The sequence below is a fragment of the Symphodus melops genome (genome assembly GCF_947650265.1).
Source record: "Symphodus melops genome assembly, chromosome: 16".
NCBI classification, from domain to species: Eukaryota; Metazoa; Chordata; class Actinopteri; order Labriformes; family Labridae; genus Symphodus; species Symphodus melops.
Window position 1 is genome coordinate 9,916,380 of NC_136706.1, and position 26,072 is coordinate 9,942,451.

Genomic DNA, 26,072 nt, shown 5'->3' on the forward strand with positions numbered 1-26,072 from the left:
ATGACCACTAGATGGGGCACGTGTGCCTTTAATAATTGGGACATGTAATGTAGTGCTAGCTGAAAGAAAAACTATTTCAGGGCCAATTCTTTTAAGAGTGGGTACTTTGACCCTTAATATCTAAAGTTAATGTAGTGAATTGTGTGTGGGCTTCCAAAACATTTGAGTAATGTTGTATTTAGTCTTCAATTATATTTTAAAAATGTTGCAGTCCCAGGGACCATTTTACAATAGTAATTACTATTATTTTTCAGACTTTAGATACATTTCTTTTGTACCTTGTTGTACTTTTACCTTCAATACTTAAAGTACATTAGTTGAAACACTTTTCTCTGTTATACCTTGGATTAGATGTAGAACTTGTACTTGTGATGCTGTAAGTATTCAACCTTTGGTTTTGGTACAGAACTGCACTTTTTGTTATTTCACTTTTTGTTACCCGTTAAATAAAATAAAATAAAAATGCATGAGTCTTAGTGGCCATTTTTGAAGAATGAGTGCTTTTATTTCGATATGTTATGCACAGTTATTTTATAATACTGCTTCTTGTTTGAACATGTAACGTTTGAAAGACGAACTTGTTACTTCAATGAAGCATTAAAGCTGTTTAGTATTTTCATATTTTCTGGAAGCATGAGTACTTCACCTTTAAAAGCTTTACTTTGTGTGTACATAAGTAGGAGCAAAGTTTGGAGAATGAGTAATTTTACCTTTTATATTTGAACTACCTTTACTTAGTACACTTTTGTGTGTTGCCCTATAAGGGAAGATGTTGTGAGCGAGTTTGTACTATTGTCAAATCACAAGAAGTAGAAACTAAAAGAGGGACAAATGAAAACCTTTCCTCTGCCTCCTACATCAGTGCAGTTCATTGTGTTCTAACCTTTGACATGTTACTACACCATTTCTGAGTTTGACCTGGTCACAGAGTATTGACTTGATGAGTAAGTGTGAGTTCAGTAAACAAGGAGTGAGAGCTTTTTGAGATGAAGATAATGAAGCCTTCCAGGCATCTATCATGAGAAGAGATTAACAAAACTCTTCAGCAATGTCACAAAAACAAACAACAGTCCTGCAATAAATCCTAATTAAATGAAGGCTTTCATTTGTTGTTGTGAATAAACTGTATAAAGAAAACAATCTCATCGCAGCTTGTAGATTTTTTCTGAACATTTTTGCTATGGTATAAACATCGCTCCCACTTCCTCTGAGGCTGACACACACATTTGCGAGCACCTTCACTGTCTACATACATAACGGTTTTAAAGAGACACAAAGTCCAGACCAAGGACATTAAGGACGGGACAAAGGAGTCTGTGAGCTGTTTGTTGGAGGGTTTTGATTGCAATGACCGGGACGTGTTTAAAGAGTTATGTGTTGATGATCTGGATGAGCTTGCGGATGTCACATGTTCTCACGCTGCATTCTGCAGATACTGTTTACTGTACCATGTAAGCATGTCAAAAAATAGCATTGCTCACATAGTCTGTTCAAAGTAACAGCTTGATCAAGCATGCAAGCCATTGCAGATCTCAAATAGTCAAAAAGCAGCAGTGTCACTTTAGACGGCTTTGACTTAGATTTTGAATTTGCAAATGCTCTGAACTGTTTTTACTCTTGTTTTGATGCACTTGAGTCGAAAAACGAATACAGGAAGTGAGTCACAAACTTGAAGATCACCAGCACTTTCATATGGACAAAAATGACACTTGAAAGGTCTAAGTTTACCTTGAAACAAATAGAAGCCATGGACCTGAAAACATCTAACAACACTGAGCTGTGCTCAATATGTCATTATACAACAACAAGTCCATACAGTTAAACTAATTGTCAGTAAGACACGTGGAGGATTTTCTAACTTGGTCTAATTTATTCATGGTACGTTTCCTTACTCCCCACGGCTGCAGTGAGACATTGTTTATGTCTGATGAACAGTAGAGACACAGAAATAAGGTTTAAGGTTTGCAGGGTGTTTCAGCATTGGCTACAAACAACAAGAGGATCCTCTGCCATCTGACACTCCTCGATTACTCTGAGAGAGAAGAAGAGGAATCGAAGATGGATGGCCTCAGGCTGTCCCCCCTGTGAACATGAAAATGCTTGGCTTGCAGTGCAGCTACAAGTCAGCAGGATGTTGATATTATTCTATCCCTGACATGTCCAAACAGTGCACCGGTCTCATGCTCACGCTGTATTAAATGCTGACATGGAAACCAGCTGCTGCTGAAAAAAAAACACAGAGTCATCTATTAATCTAAAATGTATGTGAGGTACTTCTAACCTTCAGCATTACATACTGTACTCTCATAACCAAGGTTAACTGAGCTGGACAAACAAGGAGACCACACAGTTTGAAAGTTGATGAAAGTCGAAAAATGCGAAAGACAGAGAGAAAGAGATAGAGAGAGAGAGAGAGAGAGAGAGAGAGAGAGAGAGAGAGAGAGAGAGAGAGAGAGAGAGAGAGAGAGAGAGAGAGAGAGAGAGAGAGAGAATGGGAAGCCAAATACTGAGGCCCTGTCTGCCCAGTTGCACAACATCAAGTCAAGTGGCTCCTCCCCTCTTTCATTGAAGGCACCTGGCTCAATGAAAGAGGGTAGAAATACAAGGCAGCAGGAGGAAAACTCACATCCAGGGGTCGTCACAATACTATATCTCGCACACTGCAAAAAACATATACAGAGTAAAATCGTCTCTGTTAATATAAAATGCAATTTTTCATAATGAAATTCTCTGTTGTTCTAAATGATAAACATGCAGCAGTCATTTTCAAAAAGTTGTGGTAAAACTAACATATGTACTGGACAGGTAAAAGAAGGGAATACAACTACAAACCAAGCATGGAGGATTTCAGGATCTGAAATAAATAATTCTTACAGCAAGCATAACAATGTCAAAAATGAAAAATAGTCATTCCATTCATGTGGGGTTCCAGTTTTATAACGCTTTTATGAAAATAGTTTTATTAAAGGCACAATATGTAGAATTTAATGAGAATGTTTACACTTAAATGTCAAAAATAATCCCAGATAGAGTAAACCTGTTTTATACATTAGGCTATATACTTTTTGGTAGGTAATTACATGATCTCAAATATGATAAAATGGGTGTGAATCATCACCTCTGAAGGATCTGTCAGTGTTTATTTGCAACATGTTGTTGCTCCATCAAAGTGGCCAAAAAATACCAAATAATGGAGGTTAAAATATAAACATTGTCAAAAGTTCAATCAGATTTTTAAAGAAAATATTCTTCATAAATATGAATTTCGAGAAAACGTGTCTTTCCTTCTGATTTAGAGGTTCATCAACTCTGTTTAGAGTTTAAAAAAAAACAAAACCTTTAATTAATACATAGGACTATGTCTCTCTCAGCCAGGAGATGTCTCACTTTCATGTTACTGACGATGCACAACAATTGTTCACATTTCTAGCAAAATCACAAATGTGTTCACCCAACAGCAAAAACTCCACAAAATATTTTTTCAAATCAACTTTATATTGGAAGCATCACCAGGCAAATACAGTTTATCATGAAGGAAAGGATATTGATTCAATGGGGCAAAGTCAAACTTAAGGAAATGTACAAATGGGTTGATCCTGACTGATTTGTGCAAAACTTGATGGTCGATCCATAAAATCCAACAGTTAAGATAAAGAGATTTTTTTCTATCAACAGCGACCCACAAGACTTCAAGTCCTTAAAGTGCAAATGAGTAAACATTTAATTTCTACAATCAAAGGTAGAAATTTACTCTGCATGTCCACAACACACACTGTAATTTCGCACCCATACACACACACACACACACACACACACACACAAGCATCCTGTTAATTAATATCCCTGTAGACACAAACACACAATCGTGAAAAAGAGCATGGAAATAGAATAGATCACATTAACATTTGTAGGCAGGATGAAGTGTTGGGTTCACATGCGTCAGGTTTTATCAAATACCCGCAAGAGTATTCCTATACAAGTAGTCATAATAAACCACATGTAATCATGCTCTCTTCCTGCGGGATCTGATGTTACTTCTTTAATTAACAGTCATGCCCATTTAAATGCTTTTTTTTATTTCCAAAAAACAATAACTTCACTTTGAAGAAAAGACAAAAACAAACTCTATATTCATGCCACAACACAGATGTGCACACAGAGCTGTTTGTAACAGATTCATTGTCAATTCTGTGTGTGCCTTAAAAACATCGTGGGACTCTTTGTCATTGCGTGTGGTGTGTGATTCATTATTATAATCATTCATCCACCCAGACTGTACGAATTATGTGGGGTTAGTCCAATTTACTGAGGAATAAAAAGAACCTCTCCACTCACTGTCTGAGCCTGAAGGGACCTAACGAGGCCTGATAACAGCAGTAATCAGTTCATCGCCAGCTCACACCCCAACTGTGTGTGTCATCACCATCAGAACGAGGCTTTCCCTCTACAACTGCAGCTTTAGTATACCCTTACTCAGTGAAGCAGAAGAACCAAACATTTAAATGTAAGGGATTCAATATGTTTTATTGCACACCATCACTCACGATTTATATCAGAACGAGGGGTTAACAAACGCTGTGTAATGACAGATATATGTTGGAAGCATAATTTATGACTCAAAAAATATATTATACCCAAAATATTGGATTGCTGAAATAAAACTTAATTTGAAGTTGGATATGAAGCTTCATGGACTTATTCCTACTTATTAGAGAAATGTTGCAGCCGGGTTTACGTTGTCAAATAGACAGATTCAGTTGGGTAAATGTGCTAGAGGAATCTGCAACGCTCCCTTTTTTCTCATGCACTACTATTGAGATGCCCTTTTGCAAGGCACTTGACCCCTGGCACCTCCACTGGACATTGGAAAAAGCTAGAAGCTTGAACCTGCATGACCACAATGTTTCAGAAACTGGATGCTCTGTAAACAGCATGAATGTTTGATTCAGCAGCTCCTGGGAAAATGACATTTCATTCATGTAAATGAAGTCTTAATAGCTGCCTCTGCTGTGGAGAATCCAGGCAGACACAATATTCACAGACACATGTGGGTCACTGCTCGCTTCTGCCACGATGACACCTGCCAACAGAGGAGGTCCGACTCAGGGTTGAGGTGATTCTTAGGGATATTAGGGACACTCAGTTTAAAAGAAAGCAGCTCCGATCGATCACCTCCCACAGAAGTTCAATGACACACTTTTTGAGATGTTTTCTTCTCTGAAGCCCCAAGCTCGAAGCTCCAGTCTGTCCTCGTCATCTCTGTCATCCTCATCTCCATCGCCTTCCTCACAGAGGCTTGGCTCTTCCACAGAGTTCTCCATGTTTGGCATGGAGACACTGATTCCCTGAGCCTCTCTGTACTCATAAATGGTTGGGAGGCTGCTACGTAAACCAAAACGGCGCCGCAGGGCCACAAGCAGTGGCTGTGGCACGGTAAAGATATCCACATTGTTACCCAGGTCAACCCAGGCCAGTTTTGGGAACTTCTTCGGATCCTTCACAGCATCTGTCAAGTCTTTCAAGATGCCCATGGTCAGACGGTTTCCATTGATGGCCAGTATAGACAGTTTGGGCAGGCAGCCGAGCGAAGGCAGCAGCAGCCTTAAGCTTTCGTCCTGCAGCTCAGTGAAGCTCAGGTCCACAGCAGACACTGCGTCACTGCTGCTCTGCAGGTAGAAAGCCACACGATGGACGTCTCGGCCCGACAGCGGTATGCCTGAGAGGTTCACCACATCACCAGACTGTTTCTTCTTCAGGGTGGTCTTCAGACTGTTTGGAAAAAAAAAACACAAACAAGCTTTGTTAACAAGGTGAATCTTGCCAAAAAAGGAATTAGTTGCAGACAGTTTGCAATATTCGGTCTTTCTTCAGCAGTGGTGTGTCGTCTTCAAACAGGTTGTTAAGAAAAACGATCTTTACTTACTGATGCTGAGGTTATTGATTAAAAAGGCTCTGTTATGGGACTCCACAAACAACTACTAATACAGGAGAACTGCAAAGTATGCAACAAAAAGAAACCGCATCCACCAATGGAGTGTGTAGTAATCAATAATGTAAAGTAGAAAATTTGCATTTAAATGTGTCTCAGTCTCAGTCCCTCAAGTAACAAATTCGCTCTCTTGGGCTGAATGTCAGCCGCTGAAAAGCTCCAGCTGTTTTCAGTTTTGGGGTGTCACTTCTCTTCCATAAAGCCATCTTTAATCTTTAAGCCCGCTGCTTCAGTCTGCAAGTACAAACAACCTTCAAAGAAATTAAACAAATGTATTAATAACTTAAACAGGCAGGGAAATGTAAAAAAAGTGCATTTTATTTTGTCAGATATGTCCCCTTGCTACAGGCAGGAGGGAACAGCCTGTAGTCTGCTTCTCATATCTGCTTGAAGCTACTGCTGTTCAATTAGCTTCTTATAGCATGAAACACTGAAATCTCCAAAAGATCTGTCTATGGTATTTTGCATTGTCGGTAGAGTGTTAAATTATGAGCGAAAGTGTTTCAGGATCACAATGCTTACTTTTGTTTTGAGTATTCTTACTACATAAATACATGCACTTTTTGCTTATTTTGAATCATGTGATCAATTTTGGGGATCAGAGTAGTGGGTTGGCATTTTTGCTGATAGGCTGGAGTGGCTTATTCGTGTCACTCAAAAACCTCAGACACAGTCACCTTTTTTAAAATCCAGCAAAAAGATGCATATCTCTCCTGAATGACATCCCTGCCTTATGTAAAAGTTCACAGCTTTCGTTTATCTTGAAATTCTCAGTCACAAGAGAGAAACACTTAATCAGAAAGCTCCCAAAAAGCTTTATTTAGCATTTTTTCCCCCCCATTACATAATGTTCTACCTGAGACCTACAACAGATTTCAGTAAAATGTTTCTGTTAGAGCTCCCCTTAAAGTATACTCAACAAAAATATAAACGCAACACTTTTGTTTTTGCTCCCATTTGTCATGAGATGGACTCAAAGATCTAAAATTCATTCCAGATACACAATATTACCATTTCTCTCAAACATTGTTCATAAATCTGTCTAAATGTGTGATAGTGAGCACTTTTGCTTTGCTGAGACAATCCATCCCACCTCACAGGTGTGCCACATCAAGATGCTCATCAGACACCATGATTAGTGCATAGGTGTACCTTAGACTGTCCACAATAAAAGGCCACCCTGAAATGTGCAGTTTTTGCTTTATTGAGGGTCTGGGGACTCAGAACCAGTCAGTATCTGGTGTGACCACCATTTGCCTCATGCAGTGCAACACATCTTCTTCGCATAGAGTTTATCAGATTGTCAATTGTGGCCTGTGGAATGTTGGTCCACTCCTCTTCAATGGCTGTGCGAAGTTGCTGGATATTAGTGGGAACTGGTACGCGCTGTCGTATACGCCGGTCAAGCACATCCCAAACATGCTCAATGGGTGACATGTCCGGTGAGTATGCTGGCCATGCAAGAACTGGGACATTTTCAGCTTCCAAGAATTGTGTACAGATCCTTGCAACATGGGGCCGTGCATTATCTTGCTGAAACATGAGGTGATGTTCATGGATGTATGGCACAACAATGGGCCTCAGGATCTCATCACGGTATCTCTGTGCATTCAAAATGCCATCAATAAAATGCACCTGTGTTCTTCGTCCATAACAGATGCCTGCCCATACCATAACCCCACCACCACCATGGGCCACTCGATCCACAACATTGACATCAGCAAAGCGCTCACCCACACGACGCCACACACGCTGTCTGCCATCTGCCCTGAACAATGTAAACCGAGATTCATCCGTGAAGAGAACACCTCTCCAACGTGCCAGACGCCATCGAATGTGAGCATTTGCCCACTCAAGTCTGTTACGGCGACGATCTGGAGTCAGGTTAAGACCCCGATGAGGACGACGAGCATGCAGTTGAGCTTCCCTGAGACGGTTTCTGACAGTTTGTGCAGAAATTCTTTGGTTATGCAAACCAATTGTTTCAGCAGCTGTCTGAGTAGCTGGTCTCAGACGATCTTGGAGGTGAACCTGCTGGATGTGGAGGTCCTGGGCTGGTGTGGTTACACGTGGTCTGCGGTTGTGAGGCCGGTTGGATGTACTGCCATATTCTCTGAAACGCCTTTGGAGACGGCTTATGGTGGAGAAATGAACATTCAATGCCCGAGCAACAGATCTGGTTGACATTCCTGCTGTCAGCATGCCAATTGCACGCTCCCTCAATGCTTGCGCCATCTGTGGCATTTTGCTGTGAGACAAAACTGCACATTTCAGAGTGGCCTTTTATTGTGGGCAGTATAAGGTACACCTGTGCACTAATCATGGTGTCTGATGAGCATCTTGATGTGGCACACCTGTGAGGTGGGATGGATTGTCTCAGCAAAGCAAAAGTGCTCACTATCACACATTTAGACAGATTTATGAACAATGTTTGAGAGAAATGGTAATATTGTGTATCTGGAATGAATTTTAGATCTTTGAGTCCATCTCATGACAAATGGGAGCAAAAACAAAAGTGTTGCGTTTATATTTTTGTTGAGTGTATGAAGCTACCACCAGCAGCTGGCTAACTTAATTTAGGGTTGCCAACAGGGTTAAACAACTAGCTTAAAAGCATCACTAGATGGGGTGACATTCTTAAGAAGAAAGAGTATTGGTTCAGAATATAATTTCAACCTTAACTTTGTACTCTGAAAAATTCACAGCTGCTAAGATCATTGACACCTCTATCAAGTCAGTACAATAAAACTACCTCCAGCTGTACATGAGCTAAGCTTACCAAAAACAAGAACAACAATACAAAACAGCTAGCATGTCCAAAAGTAAGCTCCTCTACAAGTGACACATTAAAATAAAATATTATAAATTAGCAAACTAGTGCTGATAGTTTGATTTTTTTTTTTGGGAAAACTTCTAATTGAAGTGGTCTTTTTTTTTTAAACTGCTGTCAATACTAATGGTAAACTAGATTAGCATTTTGCTGGCTGTAGCTTTACATTTATTGTAAAAAGTAACAGGACTTATAATGTATGCCATAGTAGAAGTAAATAGGTTATGTTCCAAATTGTCAATCTTTACATTATGTTTTGTCAGAGCTCTGTATATGAATTTCTCTGATATCATTTGCAAAAATTCAGGGGGACAAAAGCACAGTTGATGCATGGACAAACCCACTTGGACAAAACTGAGCTAACCAAGAGCTATAGAGGCTTGAGATTGTCTCTTTCAGCCCACATGACTTCAGACAAGGTGTGAGGTTAGTCCATTTCAAGGAAAAATACAGTACTTGTGTTGGTTTCTCTGGTGTCAGACCAAATCATTGTATACCGAGCTGCCTGGGATCGCACTGAGCACTCTGAAACAAAATGTTCTCTTCATACCAGCTTTGTTAAATATGCATTGGAGAGCTTTAAGTAAGCTCCATGCATGCGATGGCAGCACTGGTGAATGAGAAGAAGCCTGATGCAGTGCATTAGAAATCTTTTCTTTGTTGCAACATTTAAACTTGGAAGAAGTCAAGAGGAAGGATTCTGCCAAACAAATGACAATGAGGTGGAAGTGTGGGAGACTTTGTTTAAGAAATCCGCCAAACACTCGAAAAATGTTCTGGTTAAGTGGCCTTAAGTTTATCCTCTCTTTGTCTCAGTCCTGTTTGCCTTTGCGTGCCCCTCTGCTTCCTCAGGCACAATGAGGATTATCCATGCCTCTCTCTCAGCTCTGTCTTGGAGCTTTATAAATTGGTAGGCTGCACATTTTACATCTGTCACCCTTTCTGCCTCTTAGGGAAAAGAAAAAGATCTGTAGCACCGCAGAGATGTGATTCATGATATTATTGATTCCAGGAACAGCTCTATTTGTTCATTGCCTTTTCTCCCGTTTCTGCCCTCTTTATTTCCTGGCCTCTTTTTATTTTTATTTTTTATTACAACTGTTATTGTCTATCTTGCTCTGAATTTGATCTGTAGAAGCACCTGCACCAACATTTCCATATATTAATTTCTTTTTGTCAGTGAAACACTGTTTGGGACAAGAACGTTTTCAAACTCAAAAATAATACACTTAAAAATATTCAAACAAAGGATGTTAGAAGAAAAGAAAAAAAAAAACGATTGGTTGAAATGCAACCTATAAAAAATGAGCTGCAAATAGTATTCGATTAATAATTTTATTGCCTAATTATCTGAATGCTTAAGCCTTATTGACTTACAGCACCAGTAGCTTCTAAAACTGCCATTGAAGTCTGTCTGCTTCTGCATTTCTGGCACACTCCACCACTCTGCTTCAGAAGGTTTACTGTTCCTCTGAGCAGCTTCTGCACTTTACTGTAATGAAACTGATTACGAGCATCGACTTTGGTTCTCTTGGACTTATTTATAGGAGGGCTCTCCTTCTCTGGTGTTGTAGTTTGAGTAGGAAGAGCTATTCTACATAATGCTGGTGCAGGATAAGGGTGGGCTTTAATTTGCTTTTAATGAGACATAGTATGCAGTATGACAACTTTTTACTTCCTTCTCTGCTGCCTCCTGGCACCGTGGGAGCAGTTCCACCCACAGGTTGCATGGCTGGGGGCACAGCTAACATTACTGATGTTACAGAGTAAGCTATAGTCCATGAAATGATAACACTATAAATAATACAAAATATCTCATCTTGGTCCTCTCTGATGTGACTGCATGCTCGTAGGCAGTGGTGCACATCCTCTCGGACCAACTCAGACACAAACAACTTCAAAGGATAGTCTACCCGCATAAACATGACAGCAAGAGAAACAACAGCATGTCCTGCATTGGGACTCATTTAGATGCAAAGAACTGAGGGAAATCCATTTATTGATATCCTCAGGAGCAATTGATACAACAGTGCAGGAATCTAATAAGAGCTGACTCTCATGTGTCAAACTATTGGCTGCTAAATGTGGGTTGAGGCAGACTGTCTAATTGCTTTTCATAGCCTGTCTTTCCTCGGGGATGTTGTTAACTTTTGCACACTGAACAAGGGTCCTTGCTGTTCTATAGTTATGTAAAGCCCAGAAGTGGGAACTAAAACATCTGGGGGACGTGGTGTGTAAATGCAGTGCAGGCAGAGAGACCCAGCTTACAGAAAAGGTCACAACAAAACCAGCGATTGTGTCTTCTAATCATAAGTCACAGACTCAGTTGTGTTTTGAGATGTACACTGCTGAATAACCAGAGACTGACGCTATAAACAGTACACTGTTAGGGTAAGAGGTGAGACTGGAAAACAAACATACTGATGTATCTTCCAGGCTGCCGGTGTTGACACTGAGAGTTCTTTAGAGCATCAGCTGACCAGAGCCTACCTTAATGATGCACCCCCTACAAATGTGGTACAGCCTTCTCTTTACACAGCAGAGTGAAACTGTACACTATACATTTCAAATGTCAGATTAAGTGTCAAATTTTATTTCCTAACCTATGTAACATGTGTACTATAGGACAATGTAAATCATCATTTTGAATAGAGTCGAGCTAAACGTTTTACCTGTTTTCAGTCTTTGTGCTTTGCTAACCAAACCAACTGTTGCTAGATTCACCTTTACAAATATGAGAGTTGGAAGTGGTAATGATCTTCATTTTAACTCTCAGCATCAAGGCAAATAAAAAACAAATTTGACAAATTAACAAACTGTTCATGCAATCCCCTTTATACATTCGTGATTTGTACATTTTAATATTGAGTTTACACAATCCAACTCTTTGAGAAGTGTTTCTTAATTGCTCTCAAGAAGTTCCAGTGAAGTCTCTGTAGTCATTGAGCAGTGCTTAAAAAAAGTATGTGCAGAAAGAAGGAGAGGTCAAAGAGTCAAATATATTTAACCAAATCTTATAACACTGACCACCATTCATTATTAAATACAACAGTAAATCATTTGAGGGGAAAGAATAACCCAAACACTCCCTCTGCCTCTTGATGAATTACTGATTCATGAGCGTAAATGAAGGGGAACATGTAATCTGTGTGGGTGGACACTTGACAACTTTCGCCTTCAGTTTGCTTTTAAGCCTCACCCCGGTGGCAGAATATTGAAAAGTTGTACCTTTATCTCTTTGAAAATGCCTGTGTGTTTTCATCCAGGCAAATTAACATGTTGGCTTGACCTTCTTAACTCTTTTGAAAATGTTTATCACTCCAGCCTGTCATCTCTCTTCAGGTTAAGTGTTGAGGGAGTGTTTGGTGTCAGGGATTGCCTGAACAGGGGAGTTGAGAAAATCAATAGACCGACTTGACCTCATAAAGAGAGGCTATAATCTTTTCTGGGAATGTACTGTATAACACAGATGTAAGTAAGCACTTTCACAGACAAAGTTCACAAAGTGCTTTTGTTGAAAATGCTAGAAAAGATTATGAAATTTGATGAATTCGTTTTGCAATTTCTGTATTTTGATAATCATTTAATCCATTCAACCTATCATATAATCATAACAGCATTTGTTTGCTCATACGTAATCCCATATTCTTGCAAGCATTGTCTTTTTCTGTTTTAATTAATGATGTAAACCTGACAATGTTTGGTAAACCGTATGCAACGCAAAACCACAAGCATACTGATGATACATAGTGGTTTTGAGATGTACCGGTTTCTACTGGTTTGAACTTACGAAAAGCTAAGAGGTTCATGAATGAACTTATGGTGACTTCTGTGTGAGCGGTGTTTAGATATGTGACCTTTAGGTGGCATCAAGGTGTAAATGGGACCGCAGCACAGAAGCAGATGCATCTGCAGCATTTGAACACAGGCCTGAAGGTGACATCAGTGAACTCTGGATGCACTTAGACACACACACACACACACACACACACACACACACACACCCCACACACACACACACACACACACACACACACACACCCTCACTCAGACAGGTGGTTTTTTGAAGGTTTGAGACAAAGAGACCGATTGGCTATAAAAAGGCTTTGAAAATGTTGATCGGGAGTCTTTTTAGCTTTTGCTGACTGACTCCACGTCGCTTTGAACAAAATTTCCCTTTTTGGGACTTAGTCTCTGAGACCGAACTTTTTGCCACTGGGTTTAAAAATTTGAACTTTCTTTTTAACTTTTTCTGTGATTCTTGATCTTCTTCTCGTATTTTTTACTTATTTGTATTTGTAGTGGGGTTTTAAAACTTTTGTCGAATTTTTAATCTTTTTGAATTTTCAATAAGATTTCATAAATCATCCGAAAACATTTTTTCTTGATTGGGTTTCTTCACGACGCCCCGTGACCCTCAGAGGGTAAGTTGAGACTAACTACACTGCTGCACACAGAATACTGATTTCCACACCTCATACCACCTAGCATCGACAATAGATGGGTAGCTGTTAAGGGGTTGTACTGGTACCTAGTTATCGTGCTATTATTTTATATTTACCCATAACATGTGAGTCGAGGACGTGCAACACTTTACATCTACATAAAAATAAAATAAAAACACATTACGCGATTATCTATAAGCCATTAATATAATAATAACAACTTGTAAACTTTTTAAATGTGTATCAGGAGGTAAGAACGATGACTTTCTAAAGGAAAGCTTGTTAACTCCATAATTTATCCAAAACATTTTGCTTGTACAAATAATGTGTTTTGTATTTATTACCTATGATCTGATATAATACAAAGAGTATCTCCCTTGGGAGAATAACATCTATCAGACAAATTCAAATGTACTTCCTGCTGAGCATGCAGAGACAGAGAGACACTCCACTCCTTGCAGTGAAATGAAATAAAAGCACTTGAGAAACATTGAATGTGGATGCTGTTCCACAGACTCCTGAGATGGTCAGATCGAAGTCCTGACCTGTTTATTCTTAGGATCGATCTAAACTAGCTTGCCTGTAGGCATGTGTATAAAACATGAGCAGTCGTCGTGCTCAGCCGTGGGAGAGCCTATGAAGGTCTCATGTACAAATTCATCCTTGAGAAGGAAGCAGCTCTTGAAGAACTGTTTATTTCTGTTTTTGTCTTTTATCTGAGTGTGCCTTCCGGCCTGTGACTGCAGGCTACATTACTGAACATTTCCCAACACAGTTTGTTTAATTCAGTTTTATAATCAAAAATGTGACTCATGAGCCTTGGGACATTTTGGCCTGTGTAAATGAGAATCATTTACAGTTACTTTGAGCTGAAAATGTAGTTAAATTAGTCTCGTCTATGCCGCTGTCACAATAATACTACGGTTTAGTAGGATATGTACTGGCAAATCTGAAAGTGGGGATTTCATACACCATTCAGTGTCCTCCAGTTTCTCGAGGATAATAGCACTTTTTCTGGGAAGGAAAAAATAGCCTTGAAGCTAATTTGGATTAAATTTCAGTGAAGCATTTAGCGGCAGGGCTGATTAAGGTTTCCTTCATTATATGTTAGAAATGGAGCTGCTTCAGGCTGCTGTGCTTTGACATTGCAGATCTATCACTTGGTTCTTGAAGACTTTGATTTTTAAATTTTGGGGAAAGTAGAAATGTTGTCATCACAGAATAAACAGCAGCTATTAACACACACATTTGCCCTTCAAAGAAAAAGGTTTTAAGAGGAATTTTTCTGAAGAAAAGTGAAAATATCGAAACGACATTCCAATTTACAAACAGCTAAGTCCTTGAAGGTGTCACACACGTTTTGTCATTTGTCTTGTGTGGCTACAGATGTGAAGGTGGAGTTTAAATGAGCTCTGAGTAGCACAGAAAAGGACTCAAGGGAGTGTAATAAATCTTTTTCAGCTGTAAGCTACTCCATCAAAACATTATCATGGGTTATTAGGCCATTAATGTCAGGGAAAAAAATGACACTTTTTCTCAAAACAAAAAGAGCAGTGTTATAAAAAGTGTACCAAGAAATATAAAAGAGAGAAAATATGATCTACTTTCTCCTGAGAATGAGATGATCTCACTTTACTTCTCTGCTAATCTCTGTTTCATAAACATAACACAAACAGTTCTATTGATGTAACACAACATATGGCTTGTGAAAAAAGATAGAAGCATATGTTTTGCCATCGTACCAATGGTTATGAAATCTCTTGGTACAAAATGTACTATAATGCAACTATACAGCATGTAAAATGTACTCCTCGGGTGAGCTATAAATTCACCCTCGACTTGATTCGATGTGACAAACTAGACGCTTATAGAGAATTCCGCGACGGATCACATAGAAAACAGTTTGCATTATATAACTGTGTATCACGGAGGAGTGAGCCTGAGTGTGCCACACTGTGTCAAGGCACAGTTATGAAATCAGCATTAAAATGCAGGGCTCCATACACACACCGAGGGGCTTGATTGTGGGGAGTGATCTGTATCAGGCTCACAGCAACGAGACCCACAGATTATCAGGCGCACAACAATCCATGTTCCTGTTATTATCCTGGAGCAGCAGCAGCCTTATCTCAGATTTACAGTTAAAATCCAATCAACGAGAGTTTAAGAGCGGTTTAATCCATGGATAAGAAACAAGGAAGCCCTGAAATGCAGTAATTTAAAGCAGCATAACACAAGTATTAAATTGCTGTTTTAATTAACATGTCGCTTCGATCAACAAGTTTAATGGCTGTTATTATTTTATTAAAGCAGGGCCCTTAAGGTTGAAATGACGGACACTGAGCATCTCTTCCTTCTCTACTTCATCCACCCGCATCTTGGTCTGTACCACGGGAAGTCCTCAATTATTCATGGGCCAGGATGGTCTCTAGAACTTAGAGTGTCTATTAAAAGTGGAGGTCAACTAGAAGTAGATTGAGTGCACGGAGCAGTCAAGTGGAATACTCTGTGTCTGAATGGAGTAATGACCAGAGAAAGAAAAACCTTTACAAAAACCTGTGTCTGTCTAAGACACAAATGTATACTTTTCTTTTCTTTTTTATCTGATGTGGACCCTCTTTTCAGTAATCAACCTTGTAGGTTAGTTAGAGGTCAACCCTGCTGAGTGAGAGCCTGTTTGGCCTTCAAGTGCCCACCTCAGGGGGTGACTGGGCTGCAGAAATGGGTCAAACACTAGTTAAAGTCAGATGACACATGGTAAGTAGTGCAGTAAATGGAATAGGGAAGAACAATTTTTCCAGCTATGTGACAAATAGCACATATGATTTGAGAAGTGGTGAGCTCTTATTGTAATTATTTTGGAGGCTTCACCTCAAGAGAAAGAGAAGAGTTTTCTGAACTGAAGGGAATAACATAATCGTTAATTACATGGTAAAAAAGCCTGGGTACAGTATGAGATGATAAACGGTTTACCCATGAAGAATAAACGTTTATTTGGTCTCAAATAAAAATATCACTCAAAGTTTGCAAAAAAAACCCTCCCACATTAGTAGAACCAATTTACACAGTTACTTTGCAAAATAATAATCAATAGAAATGAACAGTCTTTAGTTTTTGTTTCCATACAATCATCAACTACTTTTTTAAATAGACAAATTATTTTTATATAAGTGTTCCCCAAATGGGGCGGATTCTACAGCTATGCTTATTGTTAAAATCAGCATGCTAACACAATCAGAGTTTTCAAACTGTATTGTGTGCGAGCAGGCAGCAGCCATCCCTGCTTTACTTGGTGAGGCAGACAATTGAACGCAGCCAACAGTCAAGCCAGCACCCACTCTGAGGTGTAATTAAGAATCACTATTTCACCTGATGGGCATGTGTTTAAACCGTGGAAGGACCTTAGGACCAGGTACTTAATTACTGCTAGGCGACAGCACAGAGAAAACGTCAAGGACAACAAAGATACTAGCCTTGAATATCAGTATGAAGTTGGGCAGAAATGCATCATTAAATTGTACAGATATTTTAGTCCAATCCACCAGAAAGGCAGACCCTGCCATCTACAGAGCTAAAGACATAAACAAATCTCTTCCACATAAAAGCATATTGTTGGTCTCTTGTTCACACTGTATGTAGGCCACTTGAGACAACAGCTTCATCATTTATTTCTTGTTGCTCACAGCTATTTATGAAATGTTGCTGGTTTGTTGTGCAAGTTCAGAATCCCAAGAACCTGCAGGACTTGTTTAGTTGTACCTTTTTTTTAATTTTTCTTTTTATGAACAAATATCTCCCCAAAGGTGCAACGCTTCCATTTAGTCCCTTTAAAAATACCTGCATTTTTTTTTAAAACAATTTTGCAATCATCCTTTTCTCCTCCAAAAAAAAAGCAATGTACATATAGTCAAAAATACAAGTGATAAGGGCTTGCACCATATAGTAGAAATCTGACCATTCAATTATATAACATTGATTATTATAAGATATATTTGTAACAACAAGAAATTAGATATGACCAGGTGTGACTGGATCGAATATTCTTTATTTAGTCACAGACGCACTTAATAGTTATGACTGCAAAGGTTAAAGTATTACTGTGGTGAAAGGTCAAAAGTCAAAGAGAAGGGCTCAAAATAACTGTGAGCAGCTGAGCTTGGAGGGATTTCTTGAAAAAAATAAAAAATTAGAGCAAATTAGTCTGAGCAGAGCAGGAGAGAAAACACAGAGAGATTTCAAGTGAGCAATTCTTTGGTGATTAGCCGGTGAAAAGTCATCGTTGAAGAGGAGAAAATGGTCATAAGAACCCCCCACTACGCAGATGTCCAAAAAAAAACTTTCACTCCTTGAAGAAATATAGTCAAAGCCAGGATTTCCAGATGGCTTTTAGCTGGCTAATACTTCACAAGGTATGATTCAGAAGTGAGAGGATGATGCCACTAGAGGAAACTAGTTTTTTTCTTGTTTATAAGTTTATAAGCAAAGACAGGTCCTTATCCTGCTGATGTTGGAGTGAATTTTTCTAAGTAGACACATTGAGTATATAAAAGCAGGTCGCAGGTGGGTGTTTCTCTGCTTCCTCCAGGATTCCTGTGGCAGCATGAGAAAGAGTCAATGTAGGATAATATTTGAGGATGAAGACTCATCAGGGTTAATATTATAACTCTGAGAACTCAGCGAGAAATAAGTTTAATGATTAAATAAGTGATCAAAGGAGATTCCTTTCAAATAATGTGGAAGGATGAAAACCCTGATGAAAGTAGATGTTCTGGCATCCATGTCTGCAAAGTAAAACTAATGGGGAAGTCGACATGGAGCTTCTTTTTTGCTCTGGCAAACATTTCCCTGTATAAGCTCCAATTTAATTAAAGTAAGTCAAGTAAAGTAAGTTTCATTTTCACGCACCTTTTTAAAACAGGTTTTCACAATAAAAGATTAAAAGGAAAAACCAGAGACACATCAAAGATAGACAATTTTTAAAGCAGAATGATTTTACAAAGGCAAATCTAAACAAATAGGTCTCTTTCTTTTTTTTTTTTTTTTTTTTAGAAATGTCCACAGTTCTTTGTTCTATAAGACAGATTTAAATAGTAGCTACATTTTGAGTTCCACATACTATGAATTGTAAACATTAGAAGTTGGGCAAATGAGCTTTTATTCAGATTATTTTTATTTGTTATTTATAAAAACTCCAGCAACAGAACAACAACAATAATAATAATAAATAAAGTGCAGATCTCGTGCCTTCTCGTAGTCCTGCAATGTGGTCCTGTGAGGTGGGATTTTAATGCCCAGTGTGTTTTGAAGGTGCACACACAGTCACTCTAGACACCGGGCCAGTAAGCTCTTCTTCTGTGCCTTAGTCGATGGTGACTCAACAGAACTTCTTGACTTGAGCTGGCAAAACTGCAGAATCTGCACCTCATAGGACAACTATGATGAGATGAGAAAGAGTGATTAGTTGATTTAGGTAAACAAAAAAACCCCAAAGCAAACATGCACAGATTGCTGTATATAAGACCACAAGTTAACTTTTCTTGTAGAAAACATCTACAGATTCTAACGGGTAACATAATGGTGCCTTGTTCCCTTTAGCAAGCTAATGTTCGAGGAGGCATATGTAACAGTAACGGCTGGGGTTGTTCACTTAACAGTCACATTAACCCAATAGGATATCCAAAACAAGACCAGCAAACTATAATTTGTATGGGAAAGGCTACACACAAAGTAAGGCTACTTACCGCTAGGTCAAGAAGGACAGGAGAGATGGCAGCACATTTGAAAAAGCCAAAGTGCGGATGCAGAACCTTGGATATGTGCGTTGGAGACCCCGGAGTTTGCGTAAAGTTTGAGTAAAGTCACCATATAATTAGACCAGCATTTGACAATGAACTTCTTAAAGATAGTTGGGATTAATGCTTTAATAAAGTTAACAACACAATTAAATATTTGTTTAGGCCAACAACTTGAAGTTTTCCTTTTTACAGTATGAGGATCTGGCTGCAGACATTTCCGCTTCCTAGCTTACAGAGCGATGGTAGGACATTTGATGTTGTTTGTGGCTGGGGACAAGCACATTTGAAATGAACGAATGTCTACCAAAAGAGAGGAGTCATGCAAATAGAAGTTGAGCATTTTAGTAATGTTGTGCAGGGATTTAGGAGATGTGAAGGAAAATTAAGTTGGATTTTAGCAGAATCAATCAAAATTGAGAAAAGAAGGAGTTTTCTGAAGGTTGGCCCCCTACTGGGGCTTCAAGATATATAAATACATATATATTTTATCCTTGTTTGCATAATGAAGACGATGAGGCATGTCAAAAATTCTCGTTTATTTATTTTTTTCAAGTTTGACCGTTGCAGTATTAAATATAATGTTTGTAAGTTTTTCAACATGTTCTAGATGTTAAGTATGTAACCCTTACACATAGTGTTTAAAAGAGGTACTGCAGTCTAAATTCAAAGATTGAGAGAGTGGTACACCAACGCCCCCTCCTCCCTAGAGTCACTGTGCATGCAGTCTTGAAACATTTCTGCATTCTTATTTCTCTCCATTTTTCGAAAGCATCGAAAAAAGTCCCAGTTTTACTTTCACCATGCTTCTGCTGGTGGAGCTTATTAGAAAAATGCTGAGGCTTTTTAGTTCAGGTAGTTAAAGCTTCCATCTTTGTAGCATTTTATGATATTTTAAATTTTTGTCCAAGTGTGTTATTTCGTGTTGCAAAGTTACAGGACATGATGAAGATAAATTAAAGTGAAATAAATTGTAGACATCCTTTGCAGTTTGAGCAGTAGGAGTAAAGTAACTTTAGCGTGAGGTCTGGGTCAAATACCAAGACGCACACAAACTTTTAAAGCTCACCCACCGCTGACTACACCTGCCCAAACAGCTGTCAGACCCACAATTTCTTTCACTCCCATCTTCAGTCTGCACGACCTGCACGACTGAACATTAACACTTAATCCTGTCAGTGGTTCTGCTGAACGCTGTGTTCTATGCTGAGTCAAATACAGAAAAAATTGCCAGACGCACAGATTTTCTTCTATACTTGGGAGCGTTTTTATGCTCCAAAGCTTAAGCCTAGACTTTTTACTTTTTTTTAACCAAATTTATGTCTTGAGATGCAATGAGGAAATCTGTGATATCTAGAGCTGAGTATCAATTATTTCACTGGGGTAAAGATAGATAATGAAAAAAATCTGCAATTGAAATACAATCTCTTCAAAATGTGCTGCAAGGGCAATTTAAAGTGTAATAAACACTATGAGCTTGATCAATCTGAAATCCAATACTAATTACAATAACATTAAAAACTCCACTGGGGACTCAGCAATACAGTACTTTTCTGAAAGCTGGCACAAGCAGCTGCAGGGACCTCAATGATATTGTTTTGACAGAGTATTTACTCCAACACAGTCGCTTCCGTGTTGCAGTGTTTAAAAGCAGAGCAGGCTTGAGTAATAAAAACTGAAATCATGATTTATGTGTTTGTGCAGTATGATTTGCAACCAGTTGCATATATTTCATTCAAATAATTCAATTGAACATGATTGGAGAGCAGACTGCAGTACACTTCTGGAATGATCAAATTATGTTTTCACTATTACTTGGAGAAAATGGAAATCTAAGAATGCAATATAGGATACACAGTGTTTATATACTGTATATATATATGCATTTTCATTCCTAAACATGAAGAGATCAAATTCATGATCGATTCGAAGCCAGGCAGGATGGAAAAGAGGGAAACACAGGGCTTCTTATCGGCAACCTTGCAGTGATTCTGCCTCCCCCGTTTTTTATTTCTCTCCGTCTGATAGTGTTTCCCCAAGAGCCTCGGCTCAAACTGCAAAGCCGCTCTGTGTGGCAACTGTTGAACAAAATGGACTCTAACAAGACGAAAAGAGAAAAAAATCCCACAGGAAGCGAAGGGGAGTAAGAAAATCAATGCATCTGAGAGAATTTAAAATAGGAGAAATGGAGGGAAAAAAAGGATTAGGAGACCAGCAAGGTGAGGGAGGAGGAGACAGACTGCGAGAGCTGAACTAAAAGAAAAAGATCGATAACAGAAAAGTATTTTATACCATATAATCTGTGTTTGAAAGCATCAAAAACATCCATTTCTGGTCATTTTAGTAAGCTTTATATTCACAGGGAAAACAAACAGTCAGTGCTGTTCTCTGGATGCTTGCAGAAGAGGCTGTGGGAGAGACAGAAGCTTGCTAATGAGCACACTGGGAGATTCTGCCTTGTTGTTCTGTTGAGTGTTATTTCGAAAATATTGCAACGAGGAGACTGGGGCGGGACGTTCACTCCAGCTGTCAAAAAAATCTTTCAATCTGGGTTAATTGCTTGGGGAGAGGGAGCTTCATCATCATGATTAGAGGGGGCTTTTTTTTCTTTCATTACATCTCCACAAAGGCACCTGTTACTTTCATTGAATTTGAGACCATTTTTATGTTTTAAAGACTTCTGCAGCAATCAGTGTCTGTCTGTTGATTTTTTATACTATACAAAAAAAATGCTGACCTCTGATGGCCTACAGATTGATAATTGTTTGTCAAGGTTAAACTCTACTCTAAACTTATTTGTCACTAAAGCGCAATTAGCAGCAAGGAATCAAAAGGACAGAAAATGACAAAAGACGACTCCGGTTTAAATTATGCAACCATGCCCCGCATCTCAGTTTCCTGTTTGTCTCCTAATCATCCTTAGAGACAGTTAAGCCGTGAACATTAAAGTTGTGCTGTAGTGTAAAAAAAAGTCTGGGCTGTCAAAGTCTCAGCAAACATCTATTTTCCTCTCTCAGCTGGTGTGAGGAGGGTTTTTACCACCATAGTATCAGCTGGGAATCCGTTTCTGCAGCTGAGAGGCAGGTGTGAAATTAGAGGCAGGATGCCATTGGTTAACGATTTGACATCCCTCTATTAAGGTAATACGGCTTCAGACTGCGTCTAGAGTTTGGAGGAACACCTTGCACACCAAGAAACAGCAAACGGTATAATATATGTACAGATTAATCAAAAAGCATAAAGCTCAAATTGTAAAAAAAAAAGAAAAGAAGGAAAAAAAGTGAAAAGTAGAGAAATTGTGTAGCACACAAACTACTACTTGAATAAATGACAACACATTCCAATCAATTTAAGTGATGGTCTTTTAGCAGGATTGTCTTTGTAAAATCACTTTAAATAAAGGTGTGGCTAAACAACATATGCATTTCTATTTACATCCTTGTGCTTCAGGGAGTATACTTTTTTCAAATAAACCAAAAACATGGCTGAAGGTAAACCAATCACGTCACCACTGTTTTAAACCTATGTTTTGAAAAATCTTCCAAAATGTGTCTTTTGTAATTTGTAATTCATTGTATTGTAATGTATGAATTGTGGCTCTTTCTGTCCAGGGAGGGATATAAACTTCATATCTCTATCTTTGGCCACAGATAGACATATATAGCTGTGTTGTGCTTTTTAAATAAGCTTAGAGCCATAATAGAGAGTATAATAAGGGAACAAAAGGAATACAAATGATCCATACTGTTTTAAAATGATCTGTCCTTAGGGTCAGCAAACAGCAAAAAAAGAAAAAAGAAGAAGAAGCGATTTTTAAATGGCACAAAAAACCTCACTATAATGTAATGTATTTGGTAAATCTTCACTTTGAAAACACACCTTTTCTGCCCAGGGGCTCAACATGTGTAATGCTGTACCTGCAGAGATGAAAATTAAAACTGAACTACTTATTAAAGAGGATTCAGTCTTGTAGTCGTTGCTTATTTGTATCTATTGTTGAATTTAATACATTTTAAAGGCCCGTCTGGTGCCTTGATCCAAATGTGTCCATATACAAATAAACATAAAGAAGAAAAAAAAATACACCACTAATGTAACCTTGAAAATGTGGATTTCAACAACTAAAACTTTTCCTGAGCACCCTCTTTGTCAGAATTTGTAGAGCGGCTCTTTAGAGTTTTGTGCGTTGCACTGATCCTTTAAATGACTTTTTGTGTTATTTAAAGTATCTATGGCGGAGACTGTCCTCCAGAAGAGTGTGAGGCAGCTAAGAGGACTCACTTACCAGGCCTGAGACTTCCTCCTGGGCACACTCTGCCTCGTCCACTTAGAGTGAGGAGTCAGGTGGTAGATAAGCTGGCGGCAGATCTTGTTGGTGGACTTGAGGGACTCGGTCTCCTATAACACACAGGAAGGACAGGTGTTGAGATGTAGAGAAATGAAAAGTTCATGCAACAAAGTGAAACCATAAAGCTTTTGGATCAATTTAGCTGAACCCTTTGTTTTTGGAGTCATACTCTGTTTTCTAAATGTATAAATACTGGATGCCTGATCTCACTTTCTTCCTGCAAACTTCAGATGTACTGATTTTCCCACAGTCTTTCTTGTCCTTTGAATACAGCAGCTTCAAACATTTCCTCTGCAGAAACATTAATTTATTTTCCCTTCTGCCTGCCTCTTTGCTCCATGTCTCGCCTCCCCCTCCTCTCTTTGCTCTCTTCCTCCTCCGTCAAAGCCTTTAAATGGAATGGGTTGTGCTGAGCAGGGCAAATCTAATTAATGGTACAACACGACAACAAGACAGAGGCAATGTGGCGAGAGAAGGGAAAAAAAGAAAGACAGGGGCAATTTACCTTAAGGCGATTAACTATTCCTGCTGTCGCTTCTTTCCTTGGCCGACAAACAAACATGCCTCGCTGTTTCCAACATTCAGTGCTGCTGCTGTTACAACCATGTGCATGAGTGAGCATCGCGTTGCAGTAGTGCATACTGATTTGCGTTGAAAAAGTGTTGTGAGAAAATGTGACTTTGTGGCCTGGAAGTAAATGTGAACTATAGTCTTTAAGCATTAATCACGGTTCTGTAAACCTGAATGCATCAAACTAAACATACAATAGATGAGCTGTCAGAAAGTGATGACCGCATGCTTCAAAACAGTCCAAACTGATCTATCTCTCAGCCCTCAATATGTCCTTGAATATATAATGTAAATAAATGTCAGTCTGGTGGAAAGTAGTGGACACAGACGCAGCTGCCAGGCCTTAAATTCAGCACATTGCTTCTCTACATCCCCATCACGTCTGACACAGTCTCTGACACGGGTCACCAGCCAGTCAGGAGAACATTTCTGCCTCTTTTCTCCTGTGTCCTCCTGGGCTTTCCTCGCCAAAGCAAACAGCGATAAGATTAGAGTTTCTTACAGGTGATTATGAGCTGGACTCGGCAAGAGAAAACTAGAACACTTTATCTGCAGGCAGTTCATCTTTCCCTTAAAGAGATAACTGCAAACTGAAGAAAAGTGTAATGGCTGTCGGCTCTGTGTTTTACAGCCACTCTGAGACACACTCTGTCCTTGCCCTCCTCATATCTGAGTTTGCAATGTAATTTGAATTCTAATATCTCTGATTTGTATGCCACAGTACGAGTGCATGAGCTGACTCTTGATAAATCATGATCTTCATCTCGAAGGAATAGTGCTTTATTTAATTGACATTATGAAACCGAACTGAAATTATATAGCAGCTATGCATAAGTGAGTTCTTCTTATTGATTCACTAGTAACATAGGGCTGTAATTTCTGTGTATACAAATAATCATCATCAACAATCTTCAATTATTAAGATCTCTTTGTGAAAAGGGGTCTCCAGGCAATGAAGGTTAAAAGAAAGCATGAAGTTGTTATAGCTCTTTCTCCTGTATCTCTGGACTCTGCTGTTATAGATTATGGTGTGACATGGGCCCAGTAGTGTCACGCAATGGTTTGTAAACTGCCTTTTTGACTTTTTGAGGTTTTTTTCACCACCAAATTTGTTTTCTGGAGTCAGTAGTGATCATATTTGGATGACATGGCAAAACCGGATTGGAGCAATGGCTCTGCAAAGGTCAAGCTACCCAAAACATTTTAGTCTTCACTCATGGCAAATTAATTAGTTTAATGAATTAAAAATAAGCGTGTTCATTTTACTTCTTATGGTGGTTTTTGAATTGACTAGTTTAAGATGACTAAAGAAGCTAACTTCGTGAGATACAGCATCTTAAAAAAAAAGAAAAGACAAATGACAATGGAGTAGTGTATGCCAAACCTGCTTCACCTTGTACTGTAAGTGTCAAGTTGCTACAAGAGAGAATGGAAAAATGATCTTCAAATCACTTTCTGTACGTTTCATTAGTGGATCAAGTCTCTTTTCTGCTAGCTTATATCAACTGTCTGCTAGCTGTCATTGTTCATTCTAAGAGGGACTCGTCAATCTAAGATAGCGCAAATAGCTATGCTAACAGATTAGCATTTGCTTACACCTTGTTCCACCCCAGCTCCACTCGCTCTGTAATATTGCAAAGCAACGTTTTAAATTCATGCCTTCAAAATAGTAAACTACAATTCTATAAGTTACAAACAATAAGAGGGGTCCTTAGCCGCGGACACAACAGACTTCACAGCACCAACTGGACTCCAGCTGTCCACAAAGATCTCTAAAGGATGCTCCACATTCCTCTGTGCACCGGACTGTGGCCCTGACCCGTTGGACCTCAGACTGCCTGGGAACTTGCCCACACTTTTCAGCATTAAGCAGCCATGACAGATTATTTCATACATCTGTGGGTTTTAAGCACAGATGCTGCCTTTTGGCTGAGCTAAATGAAACAGACCACAGGGTCCCACTACAGAGCCAGAGACTGACCCAAAGTCTCCCTTAAGCCTTTAAATTCACCCCACACCTGTCCAGGTTATGCAGGTATCCACTTTGTAGTTGGATCCAAATATCAAAATGATTGATGTTAGTTCAAGTCTTGTAAGT

General features: G+C 39.0%; 1 protein-coding gene across 1 annotated transcript in view; it reads right to left on the reverse strand.

Annotated features, from left to right (window-relative positions):
* Nucleotides 1-4,474: 4,474 nt before the first annotated feature.
* The window catches only part of lrrc75bb (leucine rich repeat containing 75Bb), a 29,043-nt gene continuing 7,445 nt past the window's right edge, over nt 4,475-26,072 (reverse strand). The window contains exons 3-4 of the mRNA XM_079363883.1: nt 23,342-23,454; nt 4,475-5,769 (exon numbers count right to left, since the gene is read on the reverse strand). Of these exons, the coding sequence (XP_079220009.1) occupies nt 5,169-5,769; nt 23,342-23,454 (714 nt within the window). The 3' untranslated portion in view covers nt 4,475-5,168. The remainder of the gene's footprint in view (nt 5,770-23,341; nt 23,455-26,072) is intronic.